Source organism: Oncorhynchus kisutch, linkage group LG11 (genome assembly GCF_002021735.2).
Source record: "Oncorhynchus kisutch isolate 150728-3 linkage group LG11, Okis_V2, whole genome shotgun sequence".
Classification (NCBI taxonomy): Eukaryota; Metazoa; Chordata; class Actinopteri; order Salmoniformes; family Salmonidae; genus Oncorhynchus; species Oncorhynchus kisutch.
This window is the reverse complement of record NC_034184.2, coordinates 18,046,279-18,063,420: the sequence shown is the minus strand read 5'-3', so window position 1 is coordinate 18,063,420 and position 17,142 is coordinate 18,046,279. Positions and strand designations below refer to the sequence as shown.

The window sequence follows — 17,142 nt, the reverse complement described above, 5'->3', positions numbered from 1 at the left end:
GAGTGTGCGTGTGTGTGCGCGTATGGGAGTGTGCGTGTGTGTGCGCGTATGGGAGTGTGCGTGTGTGTGCGCATATGGGAGTGTGCGTGTGTGTGCGCGTATGGGAGTGTGCGTGCGTATGGGAGTGTGCGTGCGTATGAGAGTGTGCGTGTGTGTGCGCGTATGGGAGTGTGCGTGTACGCGTATGGGAGTGTGCTTGTGTGTGAGTGCACGTATGGGAGTGTGCGTGTATGTGTGTGCACGTATGGGAGTGTGCGTGTGTGTACGTATGGGAGTGTGCGTACATATGGGAGTGTGCGTGTGTGTGCGTATGGGAGTGTGTGTGTGTGCGTATGGGAGTGTGCGTGTGTGTGTGCGTATGGGAGTGTGCGTACGGGAGTCTGCGTGTGTGTGTGTACGGGAGTCTGCGTGTGTGTGTGTACGGGAGTCTGCGTGTGTGTTCGTAAGGGGCAAACTGGCTCAATTTTTTTAAATCTGAACACCGATTCAAGAAGCTGCACATTCCTCTACGCTTCCCTTTACAAGCTGCTGATATCTGGAGAGAGGCAACCCAATGACAGCTATGAAAGACTTAGGGAGAGTCAGTCGGGGGCTGGAGAGGAGGAGCAGCCTATTAGATTGTCCTTAATTTAAGCTCTGTACCCTAACAGCATCCTAGAAGGCAGTGGGTGGTGGTGGTGGGGCGTACTCGCGGCAGCTGCCTGACTATAGAATCTCTGCATGCTGTGCTGCACACACTTCTCCTTTCTCTGGTTCCTTACTGTGGGGTAACCCGACCCCATGGCCCTCCCCCTCCAACTCCTGACAAAGCAGCTCTAGCTAGGACTCTGCTCCCCTACAACAGCCCCAGGTCCTGGGTCTCCAATTATAATACAGGCAGCCACTATGACACAATGCCCATTGTACAGTCCTTTAAAGAATGGTTAGGGATGCCAGCTGTTGCTCAGCGAGGAGAGACTAAGAGAGACTTAAAGAGTCAGCCGACCAGCCTCCCTCCCTCCATTCAAGCCGATGGCGCTCTAGCCACCATCCTCCACTCTGCACTTAACTCACATACTGCTCTTCCAACTGCTAAATCAAATTCCACATATCGTCACAAAAACATACTGTGTGTGCTAACATGTTCCATCCAGACAAACACATATGGTAGGATATGGGCTGACATGTATATTTCAGACTTAAACTAGGTTAAACAGCTAAAAGGAAACCTTTTAAATACTCCAATTCACATCAAAAGTTAATCACTTTCCAGAATAATTACACTAAGATTATTTGTTGGACAAATCCAAATCTGAAGACTGAGTGCCCAGCCTGAAGCATCTCCGACTGAATAATAATGTCATACATGCTGCAGCACATATACAGTACCTGAGTCAACGAAACGAAAACAATGTCAATATGGGGTCAACTGGGCTGGTTGTATAGAGACAATGTAGGAAAAAGTTGTGATGTGTGGCTCAGTTCGTTAGCTAGCAATGCTAAGGTTGTGGGTTCAATTCCTGCAGGGATCACCCATACATATACTAAATATTTAAGGTCTAGGATACCTTAGGCTGATGTTGGCTTGCTGGTTGACCTGTGTAGTACTGTTGGACCTTCTCAGGTTCTTGATAGAACGGGAGCTGCCAAACCCAGCATCACCCTACGGACAAGAATGCCGACAGAGGTAAATTAAATACAAGACATCCTAGTTATCTGTTGTTGCTTAAAACAATGTAATGTCAGCACACACTCATATGGCAAACATGAGTATCTTTGTTCCACACAAGGTTTGAAGTTTGGATTCTATCTCAGCTCTAACACAGCTGTAACATATTAACACAGTAAAAGCCTAACTGTCACAAACAGGGCTAACTTGCATCCATGCATACTGCTTGCAGGTTTCACTCACCAGTGTGTTGCGTTTGCCCCTGCCTTCGCTGGCTACAGAGACAGACACAGAGCGGGAGAAGACTTTCCCTGGAGAGGCAGAGCTGGGCCGGCGGGACACCGAGAGCTGGGAGCCTGACAGAGACAGGTCCAGGGCATCCCCTGTTCCTCCGGCCTGGATGGACGATGGGCTACGGGTAGTGTGCATCCTGACAAGGCCTGTTAGAGGGAGAGAGGAAGAGTCATGATACACATGGACATTCAAAAAGGGACACACACACACAACTATTGTAAAAGAACTGATTGGTGCGGGTTGATCAAGTTAAGAGGAGCAGATGTAGTCAACCACTTCCTCTTCAGCTGTTAGTTGCCCTAGGCAACATAGTCACAACCGTAGCACTCAGATAACAGTAATACTATAATTGAATTCACACCTCAACCACATTCACTCCATTCCCAATTAAATATATTCAATGTTTTAGAGTTCTTCCTAGGCAGATACAATGCAGATGGACCATCATGGTTATGTCGTTCACCTGGGATTGACAAAATGTGACACTTTGCCTCAAGATCTATCTAGCTTGTAGTCCTGCTTAACATTAGTGGAACAGTGTAACATGATTTCAGATAGCTATCATATCGTTGGCTACAATGTTTAGATGGAATCAGTGTGTAAGATATAGGTTGGTTGGATACGGGTGATAAGGAGAATCAAAGATCAAATTTGAAATGTTAAAACCACAAATAAGCGTAAAGTCGGCCATGCAAACTTACCTTGCTTGTGTTATCGCAAATTACTCCAAAGCCAATGGTGACGTTTCAGTGAGAATAGCTACAGTATGTCTTGGTGGCACTGATTTATTAAATCAACACACGTTAACAGTAGCTACCTAAAAGCCAAGAGCTAACGTTAACTATAAGCCTGGAACCTGTCAAGTGGGTCTGCTAGAAGCTAGTTTGAACAAGTGGTTGATGCCTAAAATGAGTATTTATGGGCAGCCTAACCTTCTGTGTGTGGCGCACTAGGCTGGCTAGCTAGCTTAGCTTGCTCTCATCTTTCTACACATAATAAGCGAAAAGCAACATGTTGGCTACGAAGCGAAAAAGCGAAATAACTTCAATAAATCCACTATAGTAGCTAGCTAGCTATCTACAAACGGTCAGATACGATAGTCCTTCGTTACCACAGCTCCGTAGAAATATTCCGTGAACTTGCTCCATCAAAGCAAAGAGTGAGTGACAATAATACCCGCAACATCTTCTCTGTGGCAACCAGAAAACACAAGAACTCATCCTACTGAGAACTGTGATTGGCGGTAAAAACACAACGTCCTGGAAATCCAGAGGATCTGATAGGTGGAGTGGAGATGTCGGTTAGCAGTGCAGTGGCTAACGGGGCGTGCCCCAAACGCACTGTTTGGTTGACTTAGCAAGAGGGGGGTGTGACCCCCACCACCTGCGTCCTACCCAGCCCCAGTTGTCACGATATAACATTTTAACAAATCAGAAAGCTAAAAATAAGCTTTAAATTAGTTTACTTTAATTCATGGGAGCACTAACCAACGCACGTTTCAACACGGTTTATGGTAATTTGAACATTTGTTTAATTTATATATATATTTTCAAGTAGAACATATGAAAACAAGTAAAATAGACAATATAATGTTACTCGCTGTAATAGAACATCTTTATTTTGGTGGTCCAACAACGCATAAAAACATACAGGCTACTAGAAACCCCTTTTTACTGTTGGTCAAAGGTTGAATGGGTGTAAACTAGTACAGGGTCTTTAGAGATAATGGACAATATTCACACACAAGACTGTGGGAACAATTGCCTATATGAAGTTAGCCAAGGAACTAGAGATAGCCTAATATGTAATCATTAGGCAGGAAAAAAAATCATAATTACATTTGACATTTTAGTAATTTGGCAGACACTCTTATTCTGCGCGACTTAATTACGTTAAAGTGCCTTGCTAAAGGGTACATAATTGGTCCTTGTTTGGATTCAAACTTTATATTTGCTGAATAATCAAACTCTGTTAAGCCACAATGTAAAAATAAACATATAATAAACAACCATCAAAACCAGCATCCTCTTCTTATCTCTTTCTAAACTCTACAGCCATTCTCCACATATCTGCCCCTTTGTCCAAAGTGATGTCCTCCGGTAGGGAGTCAAGCCCAGGCATGGGTGGGAGTCTCTTCTTATCCAGATGGTTGTCTAGAGTAGACCTGATGCTGTGGGACACACACACACACACACACACACACACACACACACACACACACACACACACACACACACACACACACACACACACACACAGGAAGGAGGGGAAGAGAGGAGGCAACAGTTAGCATTGCAACCCCATTGTCCTCACCACACGCTGCATTCCTATTCAGTCCCTAGCCCCAGCTGCTGGTTTAGTAAGGGGGCAGGGGTGACCTGTGCCGGCTGAGTGTATATCACTTAAGTCCCTTTCCACTGACAGATGGGCGCCGGTAAGCATCACACCCCGGACGCTTCTGGCCCCTAGGAGTCAAAAGGGCCTCATGTCCCAAGGGGATCTCTCTCTGTGTGTCTCTCAGTGTTTGCTCCTGCTTTATTGGGATTGAAAGTGTCCATATAAAGGACAGATTCCTCTAGTCTAAACATCAAAGTGTGGCCAGGGGTAGGGACAGGGCGGTAATCACTGAAAATACTAGAGGAACACGTTCTTTCTTGTAACCTTCTTGTAACCTTTGGACAGGACATCAAAGTCCTGTCCAAAGGTGGGTAATGATGTTAATGACAGCAGTGCTAATCAAATAATCCAAATGCTTTGTAAATAATGTGTTTTACAAATTTGTGTGACATTTGCCCCCATACCAATCCTTCATTCAGCCACAAATGGTTAGTGTCTTTGTTTGTTTTGTCAGTTACTGTTAATGACCATAAGAGGTTTGTTTAGTCAGTTACTGTTAATTACATAAGAGGTTTGTTTTGTCAGTTACTGTTCATGACCATAAAAAATGGTGAGAGCTGGATTGCCAATGTGTTGACGACAAAAGCAGAAAGCAGCCAAAACGGCCCTTAGCCCCACTGTGACCTAGGTAGTCTACAGCACACACATCTCTCAGTGTTAACCATCTTTCCCACTAGCTCTGCTCTGTATAATAATGCATAAAAAATGCAAAATGGGCTCTTACTCCCAGTGTGGTAGATAAGCCTGGTCTGAAAAAGCCTGAGTGTTGGTCTTCAGGAGGAGGATTTCATGCAGCTCCAGGGAGAGTATGTCAATGTCTGTCCCACTGAAGAAGACCCTCAGCTCTCTCCTCTCCTCCTCGGATAACTTCTGCTGGAACTCTGATGGCAGCCTCTGGAACGGGTCCTGCAAACACATGACATCCATATGCAGCAAGCACAAGATAAATCACAGTGATATAAGTGATATAATTAGGAATAGAAAAACAGATCCTAGATCAGATTAAATCTCTGACTCACATCATCAGAAGAGGAGAACAAGACTCGCTTTTCATTAAATCAAATTATGAATCAAATTAAATTGTATTTGTCACAAATGCCGAATACAACAGGTGTAAACCTGACAGTGAAATGCCAACTTAGAAGCTCTTTCTCAATAATGCAGAGTTAAATAAGAAAAGCAAACGAATAATAAATGAAATGCACATGAATTAAGCTACAGTATCTACAAGGAGTACCAGCTGAGTTTCAAACAAGCATATGTGAGTCTTAGAAAAGCGCTATATAAATCCCATGTATTATTATAATAAACAGAAATTCTGTTTTTTTAATCAACATTTGTTTTTGATTCAACGCCTGCCATGTCCAATGTCACTCGTTGCCTGGATTTACAGCTCAGACGGAGGCTGACCGCCTGCATGTGGTACCTGAGGTCAACCAGAGGTGGTTAACAGAGGTCAAGGGTCAGGTGGGTGAAAGGGTTGACAAACTACCAAATGTGGTCATAGAGGGGGTGTTTCACTTCACTGACAGAATGTGTATTGTTCGTTTGGTCTTTAAAAGTGATTTGGACTCGGTCTATCCACAGATTCATTGATATGAAAAGATCAGTAGGGATAATTTCAACTCACTTATTGTTATGATTAGAACTGGTATATGTAACTAACTGCATGACTGTTTTACTCTCCACAGTGTAAAACAATAACTCTGGTTGTTAACACCAACACTGGGGGTTATTTTATACCACTGCGTGTTAATTCCACTCTCACGCCTGAATCAACACTAGAAATGTAACACTGAAAAATCGATGCTGGCCAATTTGATGTGTACTGCATATGTTAACTCACCTGTGGAGAAACAGGTATAGGCTATATGTTAACTCACCTGTGGAGAAACAGGTATAGGCTATATGTTAACTCACCTGTGGAGAAACAGGTATAGGCTATATGTTAACTCACCTGTGGAGAAACAGGTATAGGCTATATGTTAACTCACCTGTGGAGAAACAGGTATGGGCTATATGTTAACTCACCTGTCCTCTGCTCAGCATCAGCTCAGACTTCCAGGAGGTAAGGAGCTGCCAGGTGAATGTGCTGTGTTCCAGTCTGCTCTCTCCAAGGACCTGGGACAGAGATATGTGAGAGGGGTACGGTCAAAAGGGCCAAATTAGGGGGACCTCTGTAATAGTGGTCTCTCTATAACATATATTTGACATATAGTAGTATATTTGTGCCTTAGGAATGAGAGTCATGTGGAGAGCACATGCATAATCTACCCGGACAAAAATAGATACAAGGAATAAACACGAATTACTGCATCTCTGGGCATTAGGTGGAGACATTTCTGGAGTTAAGAGTTACTCTACCTTGGCTACACTGCTAGAGATCTGTGGGCCCATCTTGAGTGACTCAGTCAGGTAGAACAAGAGTGGGGCTTGGGGCACTCCGCTAGTCTTCCCCAGGAACCGCAGGCCAATCTCCACCGCAAACACAGCGTCACACACGTCAGTGTATGAACGCAGTCCTGTCCTCATAGCACAGCTAACGGAGCCCTTCAGTGACTCCTGACAGACAGGACAACAGATGGAATGGCAGACAGAGAGACAGACAGAACGACAAACAAAGAGACAGACAGACAGAACAACTGTAAGCAGAGAGCTGGACACAGTGACGCATAGCCTGGGAGACGAACTACCTCCCAGCCCAGTGAATGGAAACAGAGTGGAGTATGGTGGGTTTAGGAATTTGACCTTGAAACAAAATGGCCCTTTCAAACTCCACTGGGGAAAACTCCTGTGTGCGTACATACTTGGTTGGTATTGAATCCATGGGGGCTGGGCATGACTTCAATGCTTTAAAAAAAAGGATACAGTCTTAAACTGAGCGCAAACGTATGTTTACCTGAGGTATCTTAGCCCTGACTTCATCAAGGACTACTGAGAAGTCTTGCTGATATCTGTTCAAGTATCTTGAGGTGTCCTGCAAATACATGCCTGGTTAGTATACCTGCTACTGTAAATGTATTTTATAAAATAAAAAAAAATTGAATTTATTTTCCAACGACTTTACAGTTATACAGTATGTGGTTGTCTTACCTAGCTATCTTAAAGATTCATTCCTGGATCTTAAGCACAAGAAGTTGGTAACATATTGTACGAATTGGATTCGTAACATATCATAGGAATTGCAATATATGTTGCAAAATATATATATGTTTGCAGCACGTAACATATCATACGAAATAGATGACGTAGTACACAATTGAATGACGTGGTAGTACACAAAAAAACATGGACCCGCTTTGGCTCGTGAGCACCCCTTTCAAAACTACCGGCTGAAATTATACAACAGTTCTTGAGCATCACTTTAAGACGAATGCACAAAGTAACTGTAAGTCGCACTAGATAAGAGCGTCTGCTAAATTACTAAAATGTCAATGGAAAAATGTTATATATATATATATATATATATATATATATATATACTAAATGAGAACAATGGCACAATAATTGTATAAATATGATATCGCAAAGTTTTGTCTCTTACGGCTTGGATGCTTGGTTTCCCAGCTAGGAAGCGGCGGGCCAGTTGTGCCTGGATGTCCATCAGGTTGTAGCTGCTGTCTGTCTCCCTGCGTGTCCTCAGGGTGTAATGACAGTGGGATAACACCAGGGGGAGAAGCTCCCTCTCAGGGTGGCACAGGGTCAACTGTGTCTCTGACACCCCCTCCAGAGGAACACTGTAGGCACTGCAGGGGTGTAAGAAAACATCTCACAGTTAAGATTCAGGGCCCAGTCTAGGATCAGTTTCAGAGCAGGAGTGCTGGTCTAGGATCAGTTTAGACTTTTAAATCATAATGAATGGGATGGGGAACCAGTGCCAATATTCATAAAGTGCCTCAGAGTAGGAGTGCTGATGAGTAGGAGTGACTCAGAGTAGGAGTGCTGATGTTAACTTCTTCGAGATAGGGGGCGCTCTTTTAATTTTTGGATAAAAAACGTTCCCGTTTTAAACAAGATATTTTGTCACGAAAAGACGCTCGACTATGCATGTAATTGACAGCTTTGGAAAGAAAAAACTCTGACGTTTCCAAAACTGCAAAGATATTATCTGTGAGTGCCCCAGAACTAATGCTACAGGCGAAACCAAGATTAAATTTCATACAGGAAATGGTCCAGATTTTGAATGCCCTGTGTTCCAATGTCTCCTTATATGGCTGTGAATGTGCCAGGAATGAGCCTGCACTTTCTGTCGTTTCCCCAAGCTGCAGCATTGTGACGTATTTGTAGGCATATCATTGGAAGATTGACCATAAGAGACTACATTTACCAGGTGTCCGTCCGGTGTCCTCCGTCGAAATTATTGCGTAATCTCCAGCTCCATGCACGTTCCAGGAGAAAGTCAACTGCCACGAATGATTTATCATCGATAGATATGTGAAAAACACCTTGAGGATTCTAAACAACGTTTGCCATGTTTCTGTCTATATTATGGAGTTAATTTTGAAAAAGTTTGCATTGTAATGACTTAATTTTCGGGGGTTTTCTTACCCAAACGTGATGAACAAAACGGAGCGATTTGTCCTACACAAATAATATTTTTGGAAAAACTGAACATTTGCTATCTAACTGAGAGTCTCCTCATTGAAAACACCTGAAGTTCTTCAAAGGTAAATGATTTTATTTGAATGCTTTTCTTGTTTTTGTGAAAATGTTGCATGCTGAATGCTAGGCTTAATGCTATGCTAGCTATCAATACTCTTACACAAATGCTTGTTTAGCTATGGTTCAAAAGCATATTTTGAAAATCTGAGATGACAGTGTTGTGTTACGCACGAATGACTAGCCTACGGTAAATGCATACTATGAGTGCCTGGTAGTTTTAACAAAAGGCTAAGCTTGAGAGCTAATATATTTATTTAATTTCATTTGCAATTTTCATGAATAGTTAACGTTGCGTTATGCTAATGAGCTTGCGGCGATAATTACACTCCTGGATACAGGTTTTTTCCGTAGCCAAACGTGATGAACAAAACGGAGCGATTTCTCCTACACAAATAATATTTTGGGAAAAACTGAACATTTGCTATCTAACTGAGAGGCTCCTCATTGAAAACATCTGAAGTTCTTCAAAGGTAAATGATTTGATTTGAATGCTTTTCTTGTTTTTGTGAAAATGTTGCATGCTGAATGCTAGGCTTAATGCTATGCTAGCTATCAATACTCTTACACAAATGCTTGTTTAGCTATGGTTCAAAAGCATATTTTGAAAATCTGAAATGACAGTGTTGTTAACAAAAGGCTAAGCTTGAGAGCTAATATATTTATTTCATTTCATTTGCGATTTTCATGAATAGTTAACGTTGCGTTATGGTAATGAGCTTGAGGCTATAAATAGGATCCCGGATACGGGATTGCTCGTCGCAACAGGTTAATCATAATGATTTAAATGGAGAAACTCATCCTAGATCAGCTCCTACTCAGTCTGAGATGATTTTTGAATACAGAGTCTTCAAAGCCTATCAAAATTGCAAGGTCCATATATTAGCCAATCAAATGATCAAAGGTAGAAGTTTGGTAGGTGTGACTAACCTGTTGTCATGGTGACTGAGTCTCCTAACCTCTCTGACCAAGCTGTTGTGAGTCTCTAACAGGAATTTGACCAGAATCTGGAGGCAGGACCCTGGACCGTGACGACAGGGTGACAGGAACTCCCCAGAGCTCTCCATGGTCAGCTCCTTCTCACAAACCTGTGGTGTCACACCTAAATCTGCTGCTCAAAACACATGCGATAAACACACAGTACACACACATCAAGACACAGAGTTAGATGGGGCGGCAGGTAGTCTAGTGGTTAAAGCGTTGGACTAGTAACTGAAAGGTTTCAATTTCGAATCCTTGAGTTGACATGGTAAAAAAAAAAAATCTGTTATTCTGGCTCCGAACAAGGCAGTTAACCCACTGTTCCTAGGCCGTCATTGAAAATAAGAATTTGTTCTTAACTGACTTGCCTTGTTAAATAAAGGTAAAAGATACAGACAGGACTATTTTATCCGACAAGATTCCCCATACACATAGATACCCCATACACTGACACAAAACAGTGGTTAGTATATAGTGGGGAATAAATATGCTTTCTGTACATACCATTGTTGGCCACGTCCATCCTAAGGCAGTTCCACACATTCATGAAGACCTTCATTCTCCCAAGCAGCACTTTCTTCTGGTACCCTACAGTGGTATAGTTTGGCGACTCATTGATTGAGTGGTTGATTGATTGATTGATTGATCAACCTGAATAAAAACTCCCACATACCTGTTGGTATGTGCTGCAACACCTGGGCAATGCTCTGACTGGTCATCTCAGCTGTCAGGGGAAACATTCTGGACAAGTCAGCCTGTAAGGCAGCCAGCTCTGGTAGATGGTGGAGCTGTCTCACACACAGCACCTACAGTGGACAAACACAAATACATACACAGACAAACATGTCTTTAAGCATACTGACAAGTATGGAAACTCTCCCAAACTCTCAACATACTCCATTCTCTATAAACAGGTAATAATGTGGACAACATAATGTCACATGATGAAGGTCAATATAATGGAATGGTGATTTCGTCTTTTGAATCCCATTCTTGATCAGTTTCATTTCCAGTTACCTTCTTTAGGAAGAGTTTGAGGAGGGGAACGGTGTTGCTTCCCTGCTCCTGGTCTACTCTCTGAGAGAAGTGCTCCACGGTGAGGGTTTCAGACAGGCTCCAGAAGGAGGAGTGGTGTGTGGGGCAGTCTGAGAGGGAGGGCAGCAGGGGCAGCATGGGTCGGGGGTCCGCATAGAGCAGTCTCATCAGTGGGCTTCCACCCAGCCTGTCATCTGCACTGATACTGACTTGAGCTTCAGCCAGTTTCCTCCTTAGATGCTGGAGATCAAATGGGTGGGTTAATAGGTACAATAAAAAGATTGGACGTAGTTTAGTGTCCCAAATCAGTATAGTCCTTCACCAGGAATACTGTATGACTGTGTTATGAAGTCCTTATGTACGTACCCTGCAAACCTTCAAATAAGGTGTTACCAGAAGCCTAAACTAATCCCAGTTGGACCATACCTGGATTATTGGGTTGATAACTGCATCACAGACCAGTTTCTCCCACTGTTCCCGTCCATGTCGAGAGGACAGGTCAGGTCTTGTGTGGCGATAACCTGGTTCAGCTGAAGTCACATACTCACTCAAATACTCTGAGGTGCAACCATTACATGACAATATTTTAGACATTTCTTTGTATGAATTGTGGGGAACATTTTATTTATATTTTTTATATAATATTTGTAAAACTATTTGTAGGAACTATTTATTAAAACAACATGGAAGAAAAGTGTAATCACCTGCAGTGAACTCCAGACAGGCTTGGAGAACCAGATGAATTATAACAGCCGTGTTGTCCATGTTCTGATCAAGTGTCCGACCCAGCACCTCCATGTCCTTCTCAAGGTGGCTCCACATGAACCCCAGGACATCTTGGACACCAGGATGGACCATCTGACTGACTGCCTGCACAGACAAAGAAACATTATTTTTTATCACGCAGTTAACTTAACCGACATAATGGCTTTATGCCCATTTCAACAGTTGATAATTCCTTGAGATATTGTCCAGAAGTGATCAATGTACTTCCGAGCACAGGTTTCTTGTGATGCCTATTCCAACTACTTGATGTTAGCTTGAGATATTGGTCGGGCCTTACCTGGTAGTTTTTGATGGTCCCTTGCAGCATGGCCAGGTGGTTGAGCAGCCGAAGGATACTGGACTGGGCTGGTGACATCTGTCTCTCTGGGGCCTCAGCCCTACGATAAGCCTCTCCCAAAATATGACCAGTCCTGGTCTGATCCCCCACACTAAATTCACACACAGAGGTCAAAGGTCAATGTGGCATTAACTCATAAACTAGATTCCTCAGTTGTATATTGGGAGATACGGTTAAGCAAAGGACCTTTGTTGAGCAGCAGTAAATCCATCAACTGGGTTATGACCAACACCACCAACTGGAACACCGCAGTCAAGGCATTTGGATGTTGCCACTGGTTTCCCGCACTAAGATAAAGAAGAAGAACAGAGTCAAATTTATAGGAAGAAACTGCTAAATGAGATACCTACAAAATAAACAAGAAAATATCTCTCACCTCTCCAACAAAACACGCATGACCGTTGGCACAAACTGCAATCAAAATAGTAAAACGATTAAGTACTACTGCATATCATCAAGTGATGATGATGTCAAATGCAATACGAGAATACATTTGCCAGCAAATACTTACAGTACATCTTGATTTTGTTCTCTTTAGTCATCCACTGGCGTGCCTCACTAGTGTGATCATCTGGCATGGTGGGCAAATAGGAGCCCTGTGGGACAACTGGTTAATCGCCTCAATGATCTTATTACAGTATCAACCCCAGCCCCTACCCCACTTGTAGAGATATCCTTTACCCCTTAGTCACAAGTGCCAAGGGGGCAGGGGCTGGGGGTTAATTTGGGATTCAGTGTATCAGAGAAAAGAGTGCCTCACCGTCATATTTTGAGGCTGGGAGGCTATCTGGTGGAGTGGAGCCAGCAGTGTAGTCCCACTGAGGAGCACAGCGTATGCATGGACCAGGAGCTCCAAAAGGAGGCGCCGTTGAGGTGGGACAATCTGGGAGATCTGGAGTCCACCTATCTGATTTGATAACAGCGCTGTGCAGAGCTCTCTGAATTCACCTGGTAGGCTGTGTTTCAGGAAGTCATCCAGTTTCCTTGTCTCCTGTAAGGAGAAGGCAGGGGAAAAAATCAATTTCATACCACATGAGTTTATAACAATAAGGGACAGTTTCCCAGGCACAGATTTACCTTAGTCCTGGACTAATAAGAACGCTCGATGGAGAATCTCCATTTAGAATGCTTTCTAGTCCAGGACTAGGCATAATCTGTGTCCAGGAAACTGCCTAGAGTTTACTATAAATTGAGAATGGTCACCTGTGGAGTAGGGTGAATTTTGAAATCAGGTGATGCGAAGCGACAGGTGACCTGTCTGAACAAAGCCAGGACTAGGAGAACTTGGGCTGAAGCTCTGGAGCAGCTCAGATTCTATAAAAGAAACAGAACACAGTCAGTCAGTGATTATCTTGAATGCTTGAATGCACCAGAGGTCGATCAGCTTTAATATTGCGGAAAGATTGTTGCTTCCATCAATGTAATTGTCTGCATCATTTCCAATCCCCCATATATTTTGGGGGGTAAATATATACAGTTGAAGTCAGAAGTTTACATACACTTAGGTTGGAGTCATTAAAACTTGTTTTTCAACTACTCCACATATTTGTTTTTAACAAACTATAGTTTTGGCAAGTCGGTTAGGACATCTACTTTGTGCATGACACAAGTCATTTTTCCAAAAATTGTTTACAGACAGATTATTTAACTTGTAATAATTCACTGTATCACAATTCCAGTGGGTCAGAGGTTTACATACACAAATTTCACTGTGCCATTAAACAGCTTGGAAAATGACAGAAAATGTAATGGCTTCTGATAGGTTAATTGACATTCTGATAGGCTAATTGACATAATTTGAGTCAATTGGAGGAGAACCTGTGGATGTATTTCAAGGACTAACCTTCAAACTCAGTGCCTCTTTGCTTGACATCATGGGAAAATCAAAAGAATTCAGCCAAGACCTCAGAGAAAAGGCCGCTCAGCAAGGAAAGAAGCCACTGCTCCAAAACCACGAGAAAAAATGCCAGACTACGGTTTGCAACTGCACATGGGGACAAAGATCGTACTTTTTGGTGTCCTCTGGTCTGATGAAACAAAAATAGAACTGTTTGGCCATAATGTTCATCGTTATGTTTGGAGGAAAAAGGGGGAGGCTTGCAAGCCAAAGAATACCATCCCAACCGTGAAGCATGGGGGTGGCAGCATCATGTTGTGGGGCTGCTTTGCAGCAGGAGGGACTGGTGCACTTCACAAAATAGATGGCATCATGAGGAGGCAAAATTATGTGGATATATTGAAGCAACATCTCAAGACATCAGTTAAAGCTTGGTCGCAGATGGGTCTTCCAAATGGAGAATGACCCCAAGCATACTTCCAAAATTGTAGCAAAATGGCTTAAGGACAACAAAGTCAAGGTATTAGAGTGGCCCTCACAAAGCCCTGACCTCAATCCTATAGAAAATTTGTGGGGAGAACTGAAAAAGTGTGTGCGAGCAAGGAGGCCTACAAACCTGACATAGTTACACCAGCTCTGTCAGGAGGAATGGGGGACAAAATTCACCCAACCTATTGTGGGAAGCTTGTGGAAAGCTACCCAAAACGTTTGACCTAAGTTAAACAATTTAAAGGCAATGCTACCAAATACTAATTGAGTGTATGTAACTTCTGACCCACTGGGAATGCGATGAAAGAAATAAAAGCTGAAGTAAATCATTCTCTCTACTATTATCCTGACATTTCACATTCTGAAAATAAAGTGGTGATACTAACTGACCTAAGACAGAGAATTTTTACTAGGATTAAATGTCAGGAATTGTAAAAAACGGAGTTTAAATGTATGTAAACTTCTGACTTCAACTGTATATCCATAAACATACATACATAATGTACATACCCAATCATATACATATGCATACATAAACATTCATGCATATACTCATATATACATACATATACATACATATATAAGCCCTGTCTTTCTAAGATATTTTGTAAAAATCTAAATAACTTCACAGATCTTCATTGTAAATAAAGGGTTTAAACACTGTTTCCCATTCTTGTTCAATGAAACATAAACAATTAATGTACAATTTTCTTTAACCATTTATGGTCTTTAATGCAGGGCCGACAGACAAGTTCCTTACTTTTTCCCCCTTCTACTTGCCTCGTTCATTTTTGTGGTCATGCTGAAATTAGTTGGTTGTAATTTTGGGTAGGGAAGACATTTCCATATATCTGTGTTAGCTGCATGTGTGACATAACTCAACGAGTCATATTTATGATGTCATTTACAAAAATTATATATATATATATTTTTTAAACATTTTATCAGATTTTTTTGTGTTTTTTTTTATCAATAAGTGTATTTGAGTTTAACCACAATATTTGTTGTATTATTTGTTCTGTCTTTTCAGGTGGATTAAACTGAAATTGCAACCAACTTTCTAAGGCTTGTTTAAAAAAACGATATTTTGGAGATGATTTCGTTTTCAAACAACCGAAAGTGAGCAGTTGTAATCTGAATAAAGGTTATTCTTGAACATGGAGTGAGACATTCCTACCAATTTACTACAGAACCATTTAGGATTTAAACATAACTTTGAATGACTGATGCCTTTAGTGAGAGTTCTAATGCTTTAATATTTCATAATTTCTGCCCTCCGAATTCATATTCGTTATATAAATAGGCCCTTTTCATCATGCCCTTTTGTTCATATAATTTAAAAAGCAGGTCACTTGGTGTAGGCAAAACCATAAGCAAATAGGTCAACTGTGATATGACTAAAGTGATTTTTCCACAAATAGACAGGTATTTTCCTTTCCATGGTAGCAAGAGCTTATCTATTTTTGCTAACTTTCTATAAACATGTATTGGAGTGAGATAATTTCTTTCTTTCGGGATTTGTATACTGAGTATGTCCACATCCCCGTCAGACCACTTTATTGGTAAACTACACAGTAATGTAAAAGTTTTTTTTTGTGTGATCCAGTACGCAATACGCAGTACGCATTTCTTATCATAATTTGGTTTTAATCCAGAGAGGTTATCAAAAGAATCTAGATCCTCTATGAGGCTGTGGATGGATTCTAATTGTGGTTTTAAAAGAAAACATGAATCATCAGCGTACAATGACACCTTTGTTTTTAAGCCACGGATTTCTAATCCCTTAATATTATTGTTGAATCTAATTTTAACAGCTAACATTTCGATGGCAATAATAAATAGATATGACAATAGTGGACAACCTTGTTTTACTTCTCTTGATAGTTTAAAACTTTCTGAGATGTAGCCATTATTTACTATTTTACACATAGGGTTACTATACATAACTTTAACCCATTTTATAAGAGATTCTCCAAAATTGAAATATTCTAGGCATCTATATATAAACGCCAGTCGTACTTTATCAAAAACCTTTTCAAAATCAGCTATGAAAACCAGGCCTGGTATCCCCGATATTTCATAGTATTATATTGTTTCCAGTACTTGTCTTACATTATCTCTAATGTATTGTCCATGTAAAAGAAACTGTCTGATTAAGATTAATAATATCTGACAATACCTTTTTAATCTATGCACCAAGCATTTAGCTAGAATATTTGCATCACAACACTGAAGTGTAAGAGACCTCCAATGTTTTAAATGGACTGGATCTTTATATATACCACTTGGATCCTGTTTCAATAATAATGAAATCAGATCTTCTTGTTGCATGTCTGATAATCTATCATTTATATAGGTGGTTAAAACATGCTAATAATGGTCCTCTGAGTATATATAAAAAAGGTTGGTATACTTCAACTGGTATGCCATCCAGCCCTGGAGTTTTCCCAGCCTTAAAGGCTTCAATTGCATTAAGAAGTTCCTCCTCTGTAATTTGGCCTTCATATGAGTCTTTCTGTACAGATGTAATTTGACATTATTAATAGGGAAAAAATCCATACAATTAGCTCCGGTTAGTGGGGATGAAATGAAAATATATTCTTAAAGTACTTTACTTCCTAATTCAAAATATAATTAGGCTAATCATGCGTGACTCCATCATTTGTAACCAAAAATTGG

At 41.4% G+C, this 17,142-nt stretch overlaps 2 protein-coding genes across 6 annotated transcripts in view; both read right to left on the bottom strand.

Moving 5' to 3' along the window:
* Window positions 1-3,174, bottom strand: part of cep131 (centrosomal protein 131) — a 42,938-nt gene extending 39,764 nt beyond the window's left edge. For both annotated transcript variants that reach the window (XM_020495558.2, XM_020495559.2), the window contains exons 1-3: window positions 2,644-3,174; window positions 1,892-2,088; window positions 1,548-1,642 (exon numbers count right to left, since the gene is read on the bottom strand). In XM_020495558.2, the coding sequence (XP_020351147.1) occupies window positions 1,548-1,642; window positions 1,892-2,077 (281 nt within the window). In that variant the 5' untranslated portion in view covers window positions 2,078-2,088; window positions 2,644-3,174. The remainder of the gene's footprint in view (window positions 1-1,547; window positions 1,643-1,891; window positions 2,089-2,643) is intronic.
* Window positions 3,175-3,529: 355 nt separating this feature from the next.
* Window positions 3,530-17,142, bottom strand: part of rnf213b (ring finger protein 213b) — a 66,350-nt gene continuing 52,737 nt past the window's right edge. For 3 of the 4 annotated variants that reach the window (XM_020495561.2, XM_020495562.2, XM_020495564.2), the window contains exons 46-63: window positions 13,341-13,451; window positions 12,898-13,128; window positions 12,649-12,733; window positions 12,514-12,548; window positions 12,324-12,424; window positions 12,078-12,228; window positions 11,719-11,884; window positions 11,441-11,571; window positions 10,997-11,254; window positions 10,653-10,785; window positions 10,484-10,567; window positions 9,929-10,109; window positions 7,884-8,085; window positions 7,239-7,316; window positions 6,704-6,901; window positions 6,371-6,460; window positions 5,064-5,245; window positions 3,530-4,112 (exon numbers count right to left, since the gene is read on the bottom strand). In XM_020495561.2, coding sequence (XP_020351150.1) covers window positions 3,974-4,112; window positions 5,064-5,245; window positions 6,371-6,460; window positions 6,704-6,901; window positions 7,239-7,316; window positions 7,884-8,085; window positions 9,929-10,109; window positions 10,484-10,567; window positions 10,653-10,785; window positions 10,997-11,254; window positions 11,441-11,571; window positions 11,719-11,884; window positions 12,078-12,228; window positions 12,324-12,424; window positions 12,514-12,548; window positions 12,649-12,733; window positions 12,898-13,128; window positions 13,341-13,451 — 2,556 coding nt within the window. In that variant the 3' untranslated portion in view covers window positions 3,530-3,973. The remainder of the gene's footprint in view (window positions 4,113-5,063; window positions 5,246-6,370; window positions 6,461-6,703; window positions 6,902-7,238; window positions 7,317-7,883; window positions 8,086-9,928; window positions 10,110-10,483; window positions 10,568-10,652; window positions 10,786-10,996; window positions 11,255-11,440; window positions 11,572-11,718; window positions 11,885-12,077; window positions 12,229-12,323; window positions 12,425-12,513; window positions 12,549-12,648; window positions 12,734-12,897; window positions 13,129-13,340; window positions 13,452-17,142) is intronic. The other variant, XM_020495563.2, reaches the window with a different exon arrangement.